The sequence below is a fragment of the Phaethon aethereus genome (genome assembly GCF_964289735.1).
Source record: "Phaethon aethereus genome assembly, chromosome: 3".
Lineage (NCBI taxonomy): Eukaryota > Metazoa > Chordata > Aves > Phaethontiformes > Phaethontidae > Phaethon > Phaethon aethereus.
Genome location: NC_138576.1, coordinates 104,273,018 through 104,288,073, shown reverse-complemented (window position 1 = coordinate 104,288,073; position 15,056 = coordinate 104,273,018). Strand labels below are relative to the sequence as shown.

The following is a 15,056-nucleotide window of genomic DNA, read 5'->3' as shown; positions in this document are numbered from 1 at the left end:
AGGGGTATGTTTTTCAGTCTAAGTATTACAAATTGAAAAAAAAATTTTCCCCAGTGCAAAAGACCTTCTAGCATGTTCCCTTCTTAAGGTGGGGGTTTTGGATTTTCATCTGCTGCTATTCCTTGAAAACCCAGACAGAGTTAAAATCACTTGCACAAGCCCTCCTGCTCAGGGTAATTAGTTCAACTATTGTAATAAGCTGAGGAAACTGGGCCCGGTTGGTCCAGAGAGGGCCACAGGAGGTCTGACAGTGCTCTTCCAAGGCCTGTACAGGCGTTAAAGAGAAGACAGGAACGGACTTGTCTCTGACAGGCACAGTGAACAGGCGAGAGGCAACAGTCCTGTATCGCCACAGGGATGATGCTGTTACACAGAAGGCAAAAATTCCTCAGCCTAGAGCGGTTTTGTGGGGGTGTGAGTTGTCTGGAGGGGGTTGTGAAGCCTCCCCTCTCTGCTCAAGTGTCACTGTAGATCCCAGCCCTCTGCAGGGGTTTTCTAGGTGTAGGAGATGGTGGTTGTGGCTGCAGGGGAGGGATAAAAGAGAAGGAAAGAGCTGGAAAAGTTTATCTACAAAAAGCAGGCGAAACGGATTTTTGTCTACAGGGGCGAAACAAAACGTCTTGTTGCTGTCCGGGCTAGAAGATCTTTCTGGTGGTGCTGCGGGAAGCTGTGCCAGAGTCCCCTCTTCCACTTTCTCCCAACTTGAACGAAAACCGCGGCGAAGGGGCATTAAAGCAGGCGGTCGCCGGAGGGGCCGCGCTGTGCTGCTTCCCCGACCCGCTCTCGCCCCGCCGGGCCCCGGGACGGGAAGCCGCGGGGGTCGGCGTAGGGACAGCCCCTGCTTCTGCCGCTGCCGCGGAGCACGGGGACCCCGCGGGCCGGCTCGGTGAGGCGCTCCCGGGGACGCCAGGGCCCGCGCTGCCCGGCGGGTGTGATGGGGCGGGGGCGGCGCTCGCCGCAGAGCCAGCCCAGCTTCGCGGCGGACGGGCGGTCACGACGGACACGCAGCCGGCGGGGGCGGGGAGCGCGGCGCCAGCGGCCGGCATGAGACCCCGGCGGCCCGCGCTGCCCGCAGCGGGGACGGAGGCGGCGGTGCCGAGGTACGGGCCCCCGCCCCCAACAGGTGCAGGCTGTCGTTCCCCTCCCCCCCCCCCCCCCAACCCCGCGGCAGCCGCCTGTCCTTACGGGGCCGGGGCTCGGCGCGGTCCCGCCCGCGGAGTGCCATGCTGAGCCGAGCAGGCAGGGAGGGGAGGGGAAGGGAAGGGGAAGGCAGGCCCGGCCCGGCCCGGCCCGGCCGCCGGCGCGGGAGAACCGAGGTGAACCCGCGGTCTGCGCCTGCCCGCCCGGCCCGGCGCTCCCGCCTCCCCGCCCGCCGGCCCCCGCGCTCACGCCGCCCGCCCCCCTCTCTCCGCAGGGAGCCGCAGGGCGAGTAGCGCTGCCGCGGCCGGGCCAGCCACCTCCGGGTCCATGAGCCGCCGCCAGCCGGGACTGCCGCCGCCACCGCCGGGCCCAGCTCCCCCAGCCCCGCCGCTTCCGCCGCCGTTCCGCCGCCCTGCCGGAGGTGAGTCCCGCGGCCCGGCCCGCCGCCGCCCGCTCCCCTCAGCGCCCCCCGCGGGCCCCAGCTCCTGTCAGCCGCTCTGGGGTGAGGGGAGAGGCCGCCGGCGGCCGCGTTAGCGCCCATCGCTTTCTTTTTTTTTGGAGGGGGGGAAGATGGAGGCCGGCTAGGACCGCGCGTGTGTCTCCCTCAGGGGAGCTGCGGATGGGGTATCGCCAGAGCCCGCTGGGGAGAAATGAGGGCAGGCGGCGCCGGCTGGAGGGTCGCGCCGCGTCCTCTATGCCCCCCTGGAGCGGGGGTAGCTTTCTTCCCCGGTGGCTGACGGCGGGAGCAGCCCGTGGGAGCGGGCTGGCTCTGGGGCCGGCCGGCCGGCGGGCGGGCGGGCGGCCACCCTCGCCTCCCCTCGCTCGGAAAGCGCTACCTGTGCCGTGTGTTTCCTCTCCCCATAGGACAGTCCCGCGCCCTCCGCTGTGAAGAGAATGGCTGTGACTCTAGAGCAGGCCCAGCGGGTGGGCTATACCTGTCTGAAGGCACTCCTCAGGTTCGCTTTTATGGTCGCCAATAACCTGGTTGCTATTCCGTCCTACGTCTTGTATTTAATTATGCTGCAGCCTCTCCGAGTGTTGGATAGTGAAAGCTTCTGGTATATCGAAGGAGTATTATTTAAGTGGCTTTTAGCTATGGTGGCTTCCTGGGGCTGGTGGGCAGGATATACAGGTAAGAATGTCTTATTAATTTAAAATGTATAAGTATAAAGATGTAAATAAGCATTAACACACATGTTTTAGTATGGGCAATACGTAATATAGTGGGCATATATGGTGTTTTTCTTTCAGTTTTCTTATAAAGATGCTTTGTATTTCTGGATGCTAAGTGTACTGAAACGTTTTTTCAGATTGTAGGTACAAGCTTACTATGTGTTAAGTAAGAGTTTCTTGGTCAGTATTTTTCTTAGTATAATTGGAAATATGATTTTTCCTAAGTATCTTGATCACTCTGTTTTAGTGTTACATGAAAAAGGTACATCTCCTCAAAAGAGAGCTGATTTGTACTGTGCATATAGCTGATAGAGCCTAACTTTATTAAGTCGATGCATCTCTAAATCATCTCCACTTAAGACTATCAGGACACAAGGCTAAGAAGTTTGACATGAAGCTCATGTCAGAAGAGTAGGTCTTCTATTCCTTGCAACAGCAACTGTCTTTTCTGCTGCTTCAGAATGGAGAGAAACAGAGGGAACCTCTTTCATACAAATAGCAATACACAATGTTTCTTGACTGTATGGCTCTTCATTTACTGTTAGCAGAGCTAATTACAGAATGTGTAGGGTTTTTCCCTTCTGCATGCTTGCTTTGCAATTGCTATTGAACTTATTTTGGCTTATTAGTATTCATAGGCTCATCAAGGTGATGGACTGAAGTCAAATATTAAGGAAGGCTCTAGTCTTGTCCTCAAATGCACTGATTTTCATCCTAGCTACTGCACCTTGTGCCAGAAAACAGCCATCAATTCTTTGTATGTGCTTAGACCTTGGAAAGGGGAGGAAATGGATCTACTAAGAGCAAAACATGAACAGCCCTTCTAAAATTCTTTCCCTCTCTTCTGCCCAGGCTGCATCCGCAGGTCTTGTCCATGTAAACAAGGAAAAAAAGGAATGGCAGCACACAGCTCTGGAGTCTGGTCAGACTCCTGATTAGTCAGAAAGTCAGTGTTGACGCAGATGGAATGCTCTTTTTGTTAGACCACAAGAGCTGAAGCCTCTGTGATAATGTGCCTTTTGGTACCCTGTCGTGTGCCTTTCTGAGATGCACAAAGTTTCTGTGGATTCTCTAGGTGAGCTTCCAGTTCTTCTTGAGGAGATGGTGGCAGCAGCAAGCTAGATTCTGGTCTGTCGGGCTAGAACTGGCGCAACATTGCACTGCTTCAAAATTGCCTTGCTTGGTACAGCTCAGGCTTTTCCAGATCTGCTGTTTTAAAAATCTTTTTATATGCTTATATTTGCTTGTTAAAAGAAGTCCACATAGTATTTGCAGTGGCAGGTGTATTTTTAAAAGTCTGCTTTATTCCTTAAAGCGCAAAGGCCTTCCAGAAGGAAGGATTGACTTGCAAGGTGCCATGGGTATTATTAATTGGAAATGGGAAAGTTTATGGGCATGATGGTAATGTTAAAGTCATACAGCATATAACCCCAGAGGTTCGCTGTGTATATTGAGCATGCTAGTTAAAATTCAAGCCATTGTCCCATGATGATATGGTTGTCAATTTTTGAAAGCAGTTTCCTTGGGATAGTTTTACTGCTGACTGCAGAACTGTGTGGTTTCTTTTGCCTGTTGCTTGGAAAGTGGTCTTAGCATGATCTGCATATCCTAGAGTCTTCCTGAAGCATCTGTTGATTGGTGTTGCTGATGTATCTTGACAATTTGAAATCCTTTGTTTTACAGTCTTGAAATGTCTTAGTATGTTTGTTTGAAGTATCATTTACAAACAGCTACACGGAAGTGTTTTCTGGGATGGTGTATGGGTAAGGAGGCCCTTCTTTCCACTTTTCACTATAAAGCATGGCTTTTGTTTTGGGGAGGATTTTAAGCAAACGCTTGTACAGAGTCTCGGTTTAAATATATTTTTATTCGATGTGAAGACATTAACATGTTTTATACTGAAAGCTATAAAATAGCAAGAATAGCTTATTTCTTTGTCCATTCTTTCTTTGCCGTCATCAGTGCTCACCACCACATGCAGAAAAAAACTGGACAGCGTATATTTCTGGCTTCAACATATGTAGACAGAGTAATTTATGTGTCTCTTTCCAGATTGATAGCTTTATAAAAGACTGTTGTTAGGTCCCCTCTTTTTACAGAGTACAACATAACTGATTCAGAACTGAAAAACTACTTTATTAGAGTTGGTGTCTAAGACTTGCCGTGGTGCATCTGAAAGAGACATTGCTCCAGAATTATTCTTTTTTCAATTCCAAAAACTAAGTCAAAGATCGGTTTCAGTATGTGCCATCGTTGCAAAAGTAAATACAAGATAGTAGGGTTGTATAGGTTCATTGAGAAGCTTAAGGATTTTTTCTCTTCTTTTGAGTAGCAGAGCAGTTGGTGAGGGGTATTTTTTGTTTGTCTTGATTGAGAGGGTAACCAGCTAAATAAGTTTACTTGTCTTAATTGGAGCTAGTGTTCAGCTTCAGTTGTGTTGAAGGTGTGTTTCAGTTTTTTAATTTATTTACTTTTTCTCCTTCTGACTTTGGGTCATCTGTTGGGTGAGAAGTGACACAAACCATTCGTAATTAGGGACTTAAACTCAGCCTTTAAAGTAGATTCAGAGCAGGCTTTTTTCTCCCCCTGTAAGTTTGTATGTAACATGTAGGAGAGGGCTCAACACCAAATGAAGAACATAGAGCAAGTGCTAAGTTTCCTTCTGGGCTTTTGCTGCTGTTGTGTAATTGTTGGTATATTTTGTTGAATAAAGCTGGAAGAGCTGAGGAAAACTCATTAACTAGGTCTGCCCTTCTCCTCCCCACCCCTGCGTAAACCTGTGCTTTTGTGCTAGAACCCTAGAGGATTTGTTACAGAAATTACATGATCTGTGTCTGTATCAGCAACTCTAATCTGTGCTTTTTGATAAATGTAGGTGTTTCTGTTTGCAGATGCACTTGATATTATGTAAAGAGAGAGTGTATAACTGGACAAGCAAAATAAAGGAAGGAATGGGAAGAGAAATTGTAAAGGTCACTCTGCTTTCCGTAATCTTTTTCTTCTGAAGATGCGAGTATGAGAGGGAACTTGGATATAATTGGTTGCCTTTGATTTTTAAAGGGCAGAGTATGATAAATATCTGTGGTGTTCTCTTGAACTGTATAGTGTTTCTTATGAAAAGGAAAACTGAGTGTCTTTTTATGAAGAATATTCAGATAGTCTAGCAATGTTATTTTTTTTTTATATGCTTTCAGAAAGGCCGCCTTATAACTCGCCCAAGCCTTTTTCTTAAGGCTTTTTGTATAGATGTATTATTCTTGTAGGAGCTGCTTGGTTAGGACGCTCAGAGTCTGCATATTGGTGTGATTTCAAAGGCACCTTTGAATAACTTCTAAATATTCTCCTGCATTTGTTGGAAGATGTGTTCTAAAAAAAGCAAACTCGAGAGTGCTTGATCCTTTGTTGGCAAGTACCTTTTTTCCCCTATGCTATAATTTGTCATTTAATATACGAGTAAACCAGAAACCTCTAAATAGTGTAGTAGATGTAATGGGAGGCGGATGGTAGCATATCTGTGGTGGTGAATTTCTGGTGACCTCCTGCTCACCTACAAAACTAGTTTTAAAGCAACCATCTTCTAGATTTGAACTTCTTTGGGCAAGTAACTATTGCAGACTAAAGTTTAATATCCCTGTATCTAATCAAATCGCTAATTTGCTAAAGAGAAAAGCTTGCGTTGCTTAAATGCGCTTAGACAGACTGTTTCATTGTCTTCTCCTGCTGTCTAAATGCAGAAGTTAGCACTAGCCTGTGATAGTGTTGCTGCAGTATTGGAATTAGAAGTCTCTGTGACAGCAGAGTAATCAGTTAGGCAGTGCAGTCCTTGATACTCATGATGCTAATCTTGTGCTTCAGTCTGCTCTGCACAGCTCGGTCCCACTGTGTGTGGTGGTGTGTGCCCAGCCCGTACCTCTGGTAAGGAGCTGGTAGAGGATGAGTGTCCTCAGTCTGCAGCAGCCCTCAGCGCTCTCGTGCCTGTTGACCACATGCAACACTTCTCTCCCCCAGTGCTCTGACTGGTGGGAGCTGGTTGTACTTGAAGTATTTCATACGCCAGTGGTAAAGAGGACAACTCGAAAAAACTTTCTGTTTCAGCCTCTTGCCAACACACACAGTCATGTAATAATGTTGGACAGGTTGGTGGGCTGATGAAAGGAAGAGTAATACACCTCTGTTCCCACACGCAAAAAAGTTTTAGTGGTGCGAGTATGATTACTGGTATAATGATGCAGTGCTTAATAAAAAGTGAATTAGTCGTATGGTATTGCCTGTTACTGTTCTGTGTCAGCCAGGAAGGTGACATTTAAAGAGTGTCTGTAAGAATTGTCAAATTTTGTCAAGTGAGGAGAATTTCCCTTTCCTCCTCCTTTGTTATTCAGCCAAGTAGAGTAAAACTGAGATTTGGATTTTTAGTTGTGTCCCCCCTCCTCTCCCCTCAAGTGACTTAAAATTTATTGCCTGATTTGTATGTATGATTAAGTAGTGACCACTCTAACTTTTTCAGCAGTCATACTTTTTTCCCCCCATAATTCAAAATCTCCTTTGTTTCAGTTTCATCAGTCAACAGCCTCAACTGCTCTAATCTTCTAAGAATGTGAATATTTTTGCCTTCCAGAACTGTAAAAGATACAGGTGGAGTTGCTGTGACAACACTTCCTTGGTGCAGACAGCGTGTGCTGTCTGCACTGCTGCTCATGACAAGTCGGCCCCTCTCCTCAGGCAGGAAGTGCTGCAGAAGCTGGAGAACAGCAGATGAGATAAAGTAAATTTTTTTCCCCAAATAAGGCAGGAGGTGTTATTTCAGGAGATCTATCTATGCCTCTAACCCTGCCATTGTTTTGCACCCTCCTCCGTTCCTACAGTGTGATTTTTTTTAACTGGGATGGGTCACTACTCTGAGTTCTGGGCAGGGAGGGGTGTGGGGGAAAAGGAACTTGTGGTTTTGAGGAAAGGCAGTGTGTGAAATGGAGGAACAAAATTGTTTGTGTTTTCTTTGAACATGCAAAAATACCTGATGTGACTGAGTAGATTAGGATAGCAACATACCACACAAACTTTTAGTTTATGCTATGGCTATCTGTTGAGTTTCTAGGTAAACCCTGTCTTAAATGCAGCTTTCTCTGATGTGTATTATTTATGTGTAGGTTATGCTGAGAACAAGCAGGGATCTTTGAATTTTGCTGTTTGTAAGAGGAAGTTTGTATGTAATTTGTGAGCTGTCCTGATAAGAAGAGGTCAGAGTTGAATGAGTTGGGGACATTGGAGCTGTTTCTACCATGGCCTCAGAGCAAAGGCTCATTGTGCCCTTGCGTAAGAGGGAAGGAGTACAGTGAACTTACTGTCAGCTTCTTTGTGCAAGTGATGTGTCTGTTTGTGAAGAGTGCTATACAGTGACCCTTGTCCTACCTTAATAATATGTAAAATCACACCAGGAAATTCCTGTCTCTCGTTTTTGGAACGTGAGTTACAGTCTTTACTATACTCTGCAGTTCATCTAGTGTCAGCAATGTGTCAAAGGCAATAAAGCTTATCTTTCATTTTCTTATTGTATCATTTAACTATAAAGGATCATTCCAAAAGATTAGGTATTGAAATGCTCCCTGAATTTTATTTTTAGAAAGCTACTGCCTTCTGGCACAAAACTTAAGAGTAAAGGCACACACTGTTGATTTTTTTGCTAGAAATATTTTTGTTGTTTGTTGCTCTTTACGTCCTTTTTTTTTTTTTTTTAAGAGTGGGTTAGTCTCTGCTCCTGTTTGACCTACTCTGGATAATGTAAAAACTATTGCAAGCATACTAAATCTGTCACATCTGTCTAAGGATAGTAAAGATTAAATTCTTGAGGAATACATGTAGCGAAAGGTATGATTATTTTTAAGTCCTGCAGTGGCTGTGGGGTGGTTCTGAATTAGCTTATGTGCCAAGGAAGCCAAAGCTTTGGGAATTCTGTGTTCTATTCCTGCTTATGGCTGAGTTTGCTATTTTTAGGATGTGTTTTCATCCATCCTAGTTCTTCTGGGCCTTTGTTTTTAGGCAATCTGTTCACGCTAGTCATCTTACTTCTCCCTATGTTGCTGGTTGAGTGCCTGAAAGGATATGACTAAGAATACCTGAGAGATGTGTCTCTGTTCTGTGTACCTTTTCTTGTTCTTTTTCTTCATGGTAGGCTTTTAGGAATCATGTGAAGTAATTACAGGGAAGTTTTTGTCCAGCTCTGATTTTGAGGAGCAAAATCTTAAGGAGTTAAATTCTTTGTCCACAAATTCTTTGCAGAGTGTATGAAGGAGAAATTTTTTTCCACTTCAACAGTGTGATCATATCTGTATTGGAACATGTCAGAGATGATGTCTTTATGTCAGAGATGCAATTTCTCATTCTCATTTAATGTAACTGTTCTAAAGCATAGAAAATTTAGAGCTTTTCAAGAAAATTGGAGAAAAAATTGGGTATTTAATGTGGATAAAACCTATTTTCTCTGTCATTCTGTTCTGGGAAATTACTTTTTTAGAATGAAACTGAAACAGATGAACAGAATATATCACTTTGCCTTTCTCTGTTGGCTGTGTGTGAGGGACAGAGAAGTCTTGCCAAAGGTTAGCTTGGCAAAGTTTTAAGCCGCTGAAAACAGGATCTTAAAAATGGAAGAGTTGTGCAACCTTAATTAGACAGGGTAGTTAGTAAATCCATTATGGAATATAAGCTTAGTGGTGTAACTTTCCAGTGTGAACTGAGCCAAAATACAGCTCCAAGATATGTAATCTGGTCGCATTTATTACAGTGCAATATAAACTCTAATGCTTAAGATGACGCGTTGAATGTGGGATTGCGTAGGAATGTAATTGCAACTGTTGTTGCAGTCACCACAGTTGAGATAATAGTCCAGCCATTTGTAAATTCAGTTACTGAAATAAATAAGGCTAATATGTCTGATTTCCTAAAAATGTTCTGTGACACCAGTGAGGCATTCTGCATATGAAGCTGTATTTTTTTATTTTTTAATTTTATTTTTTTTCCTCTTCCCGCACAAGCATTTCAAGTAGGGGGTGCTGCTGAAGAAAGCCAGTCCCAGCCTTTCAGATATCCTACCACTGCTGCTTCAGTTTTATTGGCCAAATATTTTAGTGATTGTGTGGTGATCTTATCATGGCCCTGATCCACACTAAAACTATCCCCCCCTTTTTTTGCTGAGTGACTTACTAAACACAGCCCTTAACCCAGTTCATGTTGCGGGTGTGATGAAAGAAGGTGGGTACAGACAGCAAAGAGAAAGAGGAAGGAACTGCATCTTTTAGTGACAGTACCAGCTTTCATGTGTTTGTTGAACTACTGCTGATGGCCCCAATTCCAGAGAGCAGTCCTGTGCAGGATAGGGCCCCGGTATGTGAATAAAATGTCACATTCTAGAAGTAGATTTCTTCACCTTTTCTTAATATTTTGTTAACTGCTTAGTGTTGTTTAGACTGGAAAGTGCAAAAGTTCCTTTTGAGAATAAAACTAAATGTAGGGTGAGAACAACGGGTTATCATAAACTGGAAACTGCTTGATAAAAGAATAAAAAGACCAGTGTTCAATTTGATAAAAGCTTAGCAGTGGGGTTCTTCTGAAGTTTTATATGTGTACTCTTTGAGTCTGTCAGCTACAGAGACAATTGTAAAGAACTTCAAAAGTACTTAAGCTGTATGAATAGCCAATAAAATGCAGAAGTTATGCAAAGTTGAACAGTCCAAAGTACCAAAGTAATAAACATTTAAGTAAAGTATCAGTTTAGGGAAGAGACTAGTGTCATGGTGGAGAGCTTAGGGAAAGTTTTGTCTCAGTGCACAACTATATATTCTGTTATAAGATACGTAAAGAACAAGATGGAGAATAATATAAAAATATCAGTGGTTCAGCTTCACACTTTGCTGGTTTTGTCTCAGTTGTTCTAAAGCTGTTGAAGAGTTAAAGGGCTTTAAGAGGGTCAACAGCTTCATTAGTGCAAACTGAAATGAAATCAGAACAGTTTCATTCACAGCTGAACTTTAATCAGAACTGAATTGGACAACTTCATGATTCTGTTTCCTGGGCAGAATAGAGTAGAAGTAGTGCAATCTCTCTGTAAAGAAGGGGACTTTTCGTGTCACTGGAAGGTAGAAAATGAAAGTCTTTGAGATTTAATAAGATAGCGGTGCTTGGGGTTTTTGTTTGTTTTTTCTTAAATACTTTCATTATGTCTTTTCACAAATACTGAGTTTGCAGCATAGTGTCAATGACTTCTTTTGAGTCGTACAACATACTTTGTAAACTTCTTGTTTAAAGGTTATAGTTCTAAAAGGGAAGGAATTGTCCCTATTTAAGGAGTCTAATAGTTTAAACTAGCTTAGAGGTTCACCTCAGTTTTGTAATTTAACTAAAGAGGGAGAGGAAAGATTAATAGCTTTATTACTGCTTCTCACTTATCTAGAACTAAAAATAGAAATGGCATTCTAAGAACAAGGGCCAGCATTGCTGCTGTTGGGGAGTATGCAGGTTCTGGAAAGTTGATGCATTAGGACAGTGGCATGAGTGCTTGTGGGTATGGGGTTTTGGTGGCAAAAAGGATTTTGTTTTGAGGGTTTTTTGAATTTAGTTTAATTTGTTTTCCAGCATCCCAAAGTTACAAGCATGTGCAGTTTCTGTAAAAGTCTGTAGTGTCTGTGTTTCCTTGCCAGAACTGGGGAAAAAAAAATTAATATTAAGAATATGTGTTTTTGGCTAATTTAAGCATCAGTTATATTTGAGTGTGGTGTTTAGGGTGGGCCATTGAACACTATTGTAATGTAATTTGGTGACTTGGGTATTTTATTATCTATATAGATAAATGTGACTGTTGTAAGCATAGTTTCCTCTTGGGATTAAGCTACTTGTTTAACAGCTATTCTTTCTCTCACCCTTCCCACACTTCTGATCTGCCTCCTTGCAAATCTGTCTGCGATTGACCGGATGGTTCAGATTTCAGGCTTAGTGATGTTCTCATGAGTTTTGTGAAAATTGGCGGCTGAGTGAGAAGGAGAGAGAGACCCAAGTTAGTGCCTCAGCTGAGGGTAGCGCAGACAGATTTGGCCACCGTGTGTCTTGTTTGACATCTGCTGCATGTCCCATCAGTGCATCAGTGGTTTTGGGTTTGCCACAGTGTTGGCCTATCTCATCCAGCCCACTGAGGAGAAGGAGGTTAGACAACAAGTTTTTGGGAAACCAGGCTTTGGTACGTCTGCTGCTTCTGGAGGGACATGCTAATCTGTCAGTGCCAGACGGTGTGTGAAGCACCATCCTTTCCTTTAGATGATGTTTAGTCCACCTTTCTTATCACAGCCTTCTAATTCCAAAAGGCCTATGCAGATAACTCTTTAGTCTTAATATTAGGAAAAAGGATAAGGTGGTAAAAGATCTTAAAGTTTTGTGTTTTTAAGGCTTTCTACTCCGTATATGAAACAGGAGTTGGTGTAGCTTCCTAAAAGGAGGACCAGAAGGGCATCAACCTGACTGAAACTCTCAAGGAAGAGCAGTGATGCTCAGATTACTGTAGGCAGGGCAGAGCCAAAGGAAAAGTCAGTTATGAATCTGACCCAGGGATATGTAGAAACACGAGGCTTGAGGTGTATTTGAGTGTATTTGGGGACATCTGGGAGAGAGCAATGGTGTGGGTGGTAAGCAGCATGAGAGTCTGTCCAGAAGGGTTCTGTACCACCGTGTAGCACACGTGAAGGTATTACATTAGAAATGTGGCCTCTTGAGTTTTGTAGCTGAACCTGTTCTATTTTGATATGCATAAATATATATAGATGGCCTGGCAAAACTCCGACTCTAATAATTGCCAGTTTCCTTTCCAAGTGCATTCTTCTTTCATATCCATTTTTATTTCCTGTGGTTGTCTCTTGCATAAAATTCAGTTGTTGCTGATCCTAGCAACAGCTTTACTTGGAAATAAATATAACCGTAGCCTGTGTATACACTAATATAACATGAAATGAATGTTATATTATCTATGAATTTCAGTTTACATTTGGAAAAATGCTTTCAGATGCAGGCACAGTTAGTAGAAATGTCTGTTAATTCTCTTGCATGTAGTAGATTACGTGAAAACAAATAGGTGAATTTTTTTTTTTTTAATTTGAAACTCTTCTGTTTGTATCTTCAAAGCTAATACTTCGGTCTTCTAACCTAGTAACATAGGAAGGGAATGTGACAACAGCAAGGCCTTTGCCCAAGTAATTCTATTGTCTTGCATGTGTTTAAAGATCATTTGATGCCTACCTTGGGCTTCTGAAGTTTGACAAGGTTTTTACAGGCTGGAGAAGCACTTTTGTCCCTCATCTATTTCAGAGGGAGAAAATAGGAAATGTGCCTTTTTTTTCTTTTTTTTTTTTTTCCCCCTTTATTGCTTACATTCTTTGTGAATGTTTTGACAGCCTACTAAACTTTAAAAGCTAAAGTGCAGGGCTGAGTTGACATAACCATGAGTGGTGTTGCCATGCGTCACTATAGGGAGGCTAAAGGTTATTTGGGTGGCTGCTGTGGTGAAGAAGGAACCGTAGCAGGTGGCCTGCTCCTTTCTTTTCCAGTCCCATTACCACCCTTTCCTGATACTTTGCAAAAACAGTGTGGTAAATCTGAGTGTCTGGTCACTCACCGGGTTTGCTTTGAGGCAGGGTTTCTTTGAGCAAAGTACGTAAGATTTAGTTGGATAGGTAGTATTTGATGTTTGAAGTGTATTGACCAAAGCTCTTAGTCTGTGGGAGTGCTAGACTTGTGTAGCCTGAATAAATTTATTTTTGCCTAGTTTTCTTTTTGTCTGAGGAAAGAGTAACTTGTAATACTTCTGGCAAGTGCTTCATGAGTAAGCCAAGGCACTTGTAGCCACAGATTACAAGTTGCATGTGAAGTGCTTACTTCATAGTGCTTACACATAATAGTACCTATTACTACACACAGACTTAGGAGTATTCACATTAATTGTTTAATGGTAAAGCAGAATTTTGAGATTCATAGTATCTTCTTGCATTTTTGCTGCATTTGAAATGGAGAAGTCCATTTCCACAGTCTCTTCCACAGCTCTCTTCAACCCCTTTACGGGTGCTCTCCAGAGAAACTGCTCTGCAGTGAAGTACTGTTTTTAACTGAAGTACTCTGAAGTTGTCTTTTTTTTTTTTTTTGTTCCCCCAGCATTTGTCTGCTGTAATTTTTACCATTTGTTCCCAAAGTATAGAAAAATTTTTTGATCTAAGATGTGGAATTTTTTTCTTTAATTTGAGGAGGGAGAAGAGAGAGAGGAAGAGATGCCTCAATTACTGTCATTACAGCAGCATATTTCAAAACTGGGACCTGGGTATTTCATTGAAAGGTGCATTGAATATTAGTCTGTGCACTGAGGATGAATGATAGGTATTGGAGCCAGCCATTCAGAATGTTTGAATAAATTTGTTTGTATGGAGTCCGACCATTTTTATGTCAGTAAAAAGTACTACTGAAACTCCCAGTAAGACTCAGCCACAAATCCAAGGTATTTTTTGCAGTTGTCAGCAGGTATAAGAGGATTATTTGTTTTGTAATAGTAACAGATGCCAGAGTGCTAAACTTTTTTTAAAATTAGGAGCAATAAACTTTCTGCTGCTGCTCTGGGGTACATCAGCTAGAATAATCTAATAAGTGTGGCTGGTTTTTCCTGCTAATTACTTAATTTGTGATAGCCTGAGAGTGCCTTTAAAGGCATCGCTTCTGGTTTTATGATGATGGACTTCTGCTTACTGGCAACCTGAAACGTGGCCGCACACTTAATTCTTAAGAGTCACTGAAGTGGTATAGGATAACCTGGGGTAAATTTAAATATGGTAAAATGCTTTGTTGGCTTGAATCATTTGCTGCATCATACCAACAGAAGTACTAGCTTAAGTTCCTGGCTGGAATTATTGTCATACACTTTCTAGCATGCTTTTCAAACTTACTGTGGCCTCTTGTTTTAATAATGGGACTTGCATAAACAGAAACATAAAACTGAATATAGGAATCTGTTGTTATGTTAATCTGCATCATTAGCTTCTTATTGTTTTATCATTAAATTATTTTGATTAAATTTGTGGTAACTGAACATCGCTTTCCCCCTTTATAAAATCCATTATTTGAAAAACATTAACATAGTATCTAAAGTCCAAGAGGAAGTGTCGTTACAGTTCTTGTTCATGTTATAACTCCTTTATTGTAAAGACTGTTGTTTGTAGCGTGGGTAATAAAGTCCTTGAAACCTAACAGTGTGAACATTTAAGGCTGCTTTTAAAAGGTTTGTCATTCTGCTCCATTGCATCTGTATCCAGTTATTTTTTGGTTCTTTGCATGCCTTTCATTATTAAATTTTCCCCTCTACACTGCAACTTAAAAATGTCCAGTGTCTTGGTTCTGTTTTGTGCTATGTGGCCGTGCTAACCCACTGGAGCTAGAGGATGATGCAGAGGTGCACGGGGGGAGGAGAGAATAATGCTGCAGCTGTTTGACTAGCAGCCGGTTTTATTGCTTGAGGATATTGATTTTTAGATTGTGCTACTTCTGCAATCTCAAAATACGCTGTTTGAATGTGTATTTCTGTTCTTATGGTCGTTCAAGGTGTTCAGCAGCTCTGTTTTTTCTGTCCAGAGTTGACTTGAGTTGGAGAGGTCTAAAAGGTCAGTGTCCTTCAAGTGGAGACAATCTCCTCAGTTCTGAGGTCACCGTGGGGAGACGGTAAATAAATGCAC

The 15,056-nt window shown here is 42.9% G+C and overlaps 1 protein-coding gene across 1 annotated transcript in view; it reads left to right on the top strand.

Annotated features, from left to right (window-relative positions):
* Window positions 1-1,756: 1,756 nt before the first annotated feature.
* The window catches only part of LPGAT1 (lysophosphatidylglycerol acyltransferase 1), a gene marked incomplete at its 3' end in the record, with an annotated part of 62,163 nt that continues 48,863 nt past the window's right edge, over window positions 1,757-15,056 (top strand). The window contains exon 1 of the mRNA XM_081998163.1: window positions 1,757-2,272. Coding sequence (XP_081854289.1) covers window positions 2,035-2,272 — 238 coding nt within the window. The 5' untranslated portion in view covers window positions 1,757-2,034. The remainder of the gene's footprint in view (window positions 2,273-15,056) is intronic.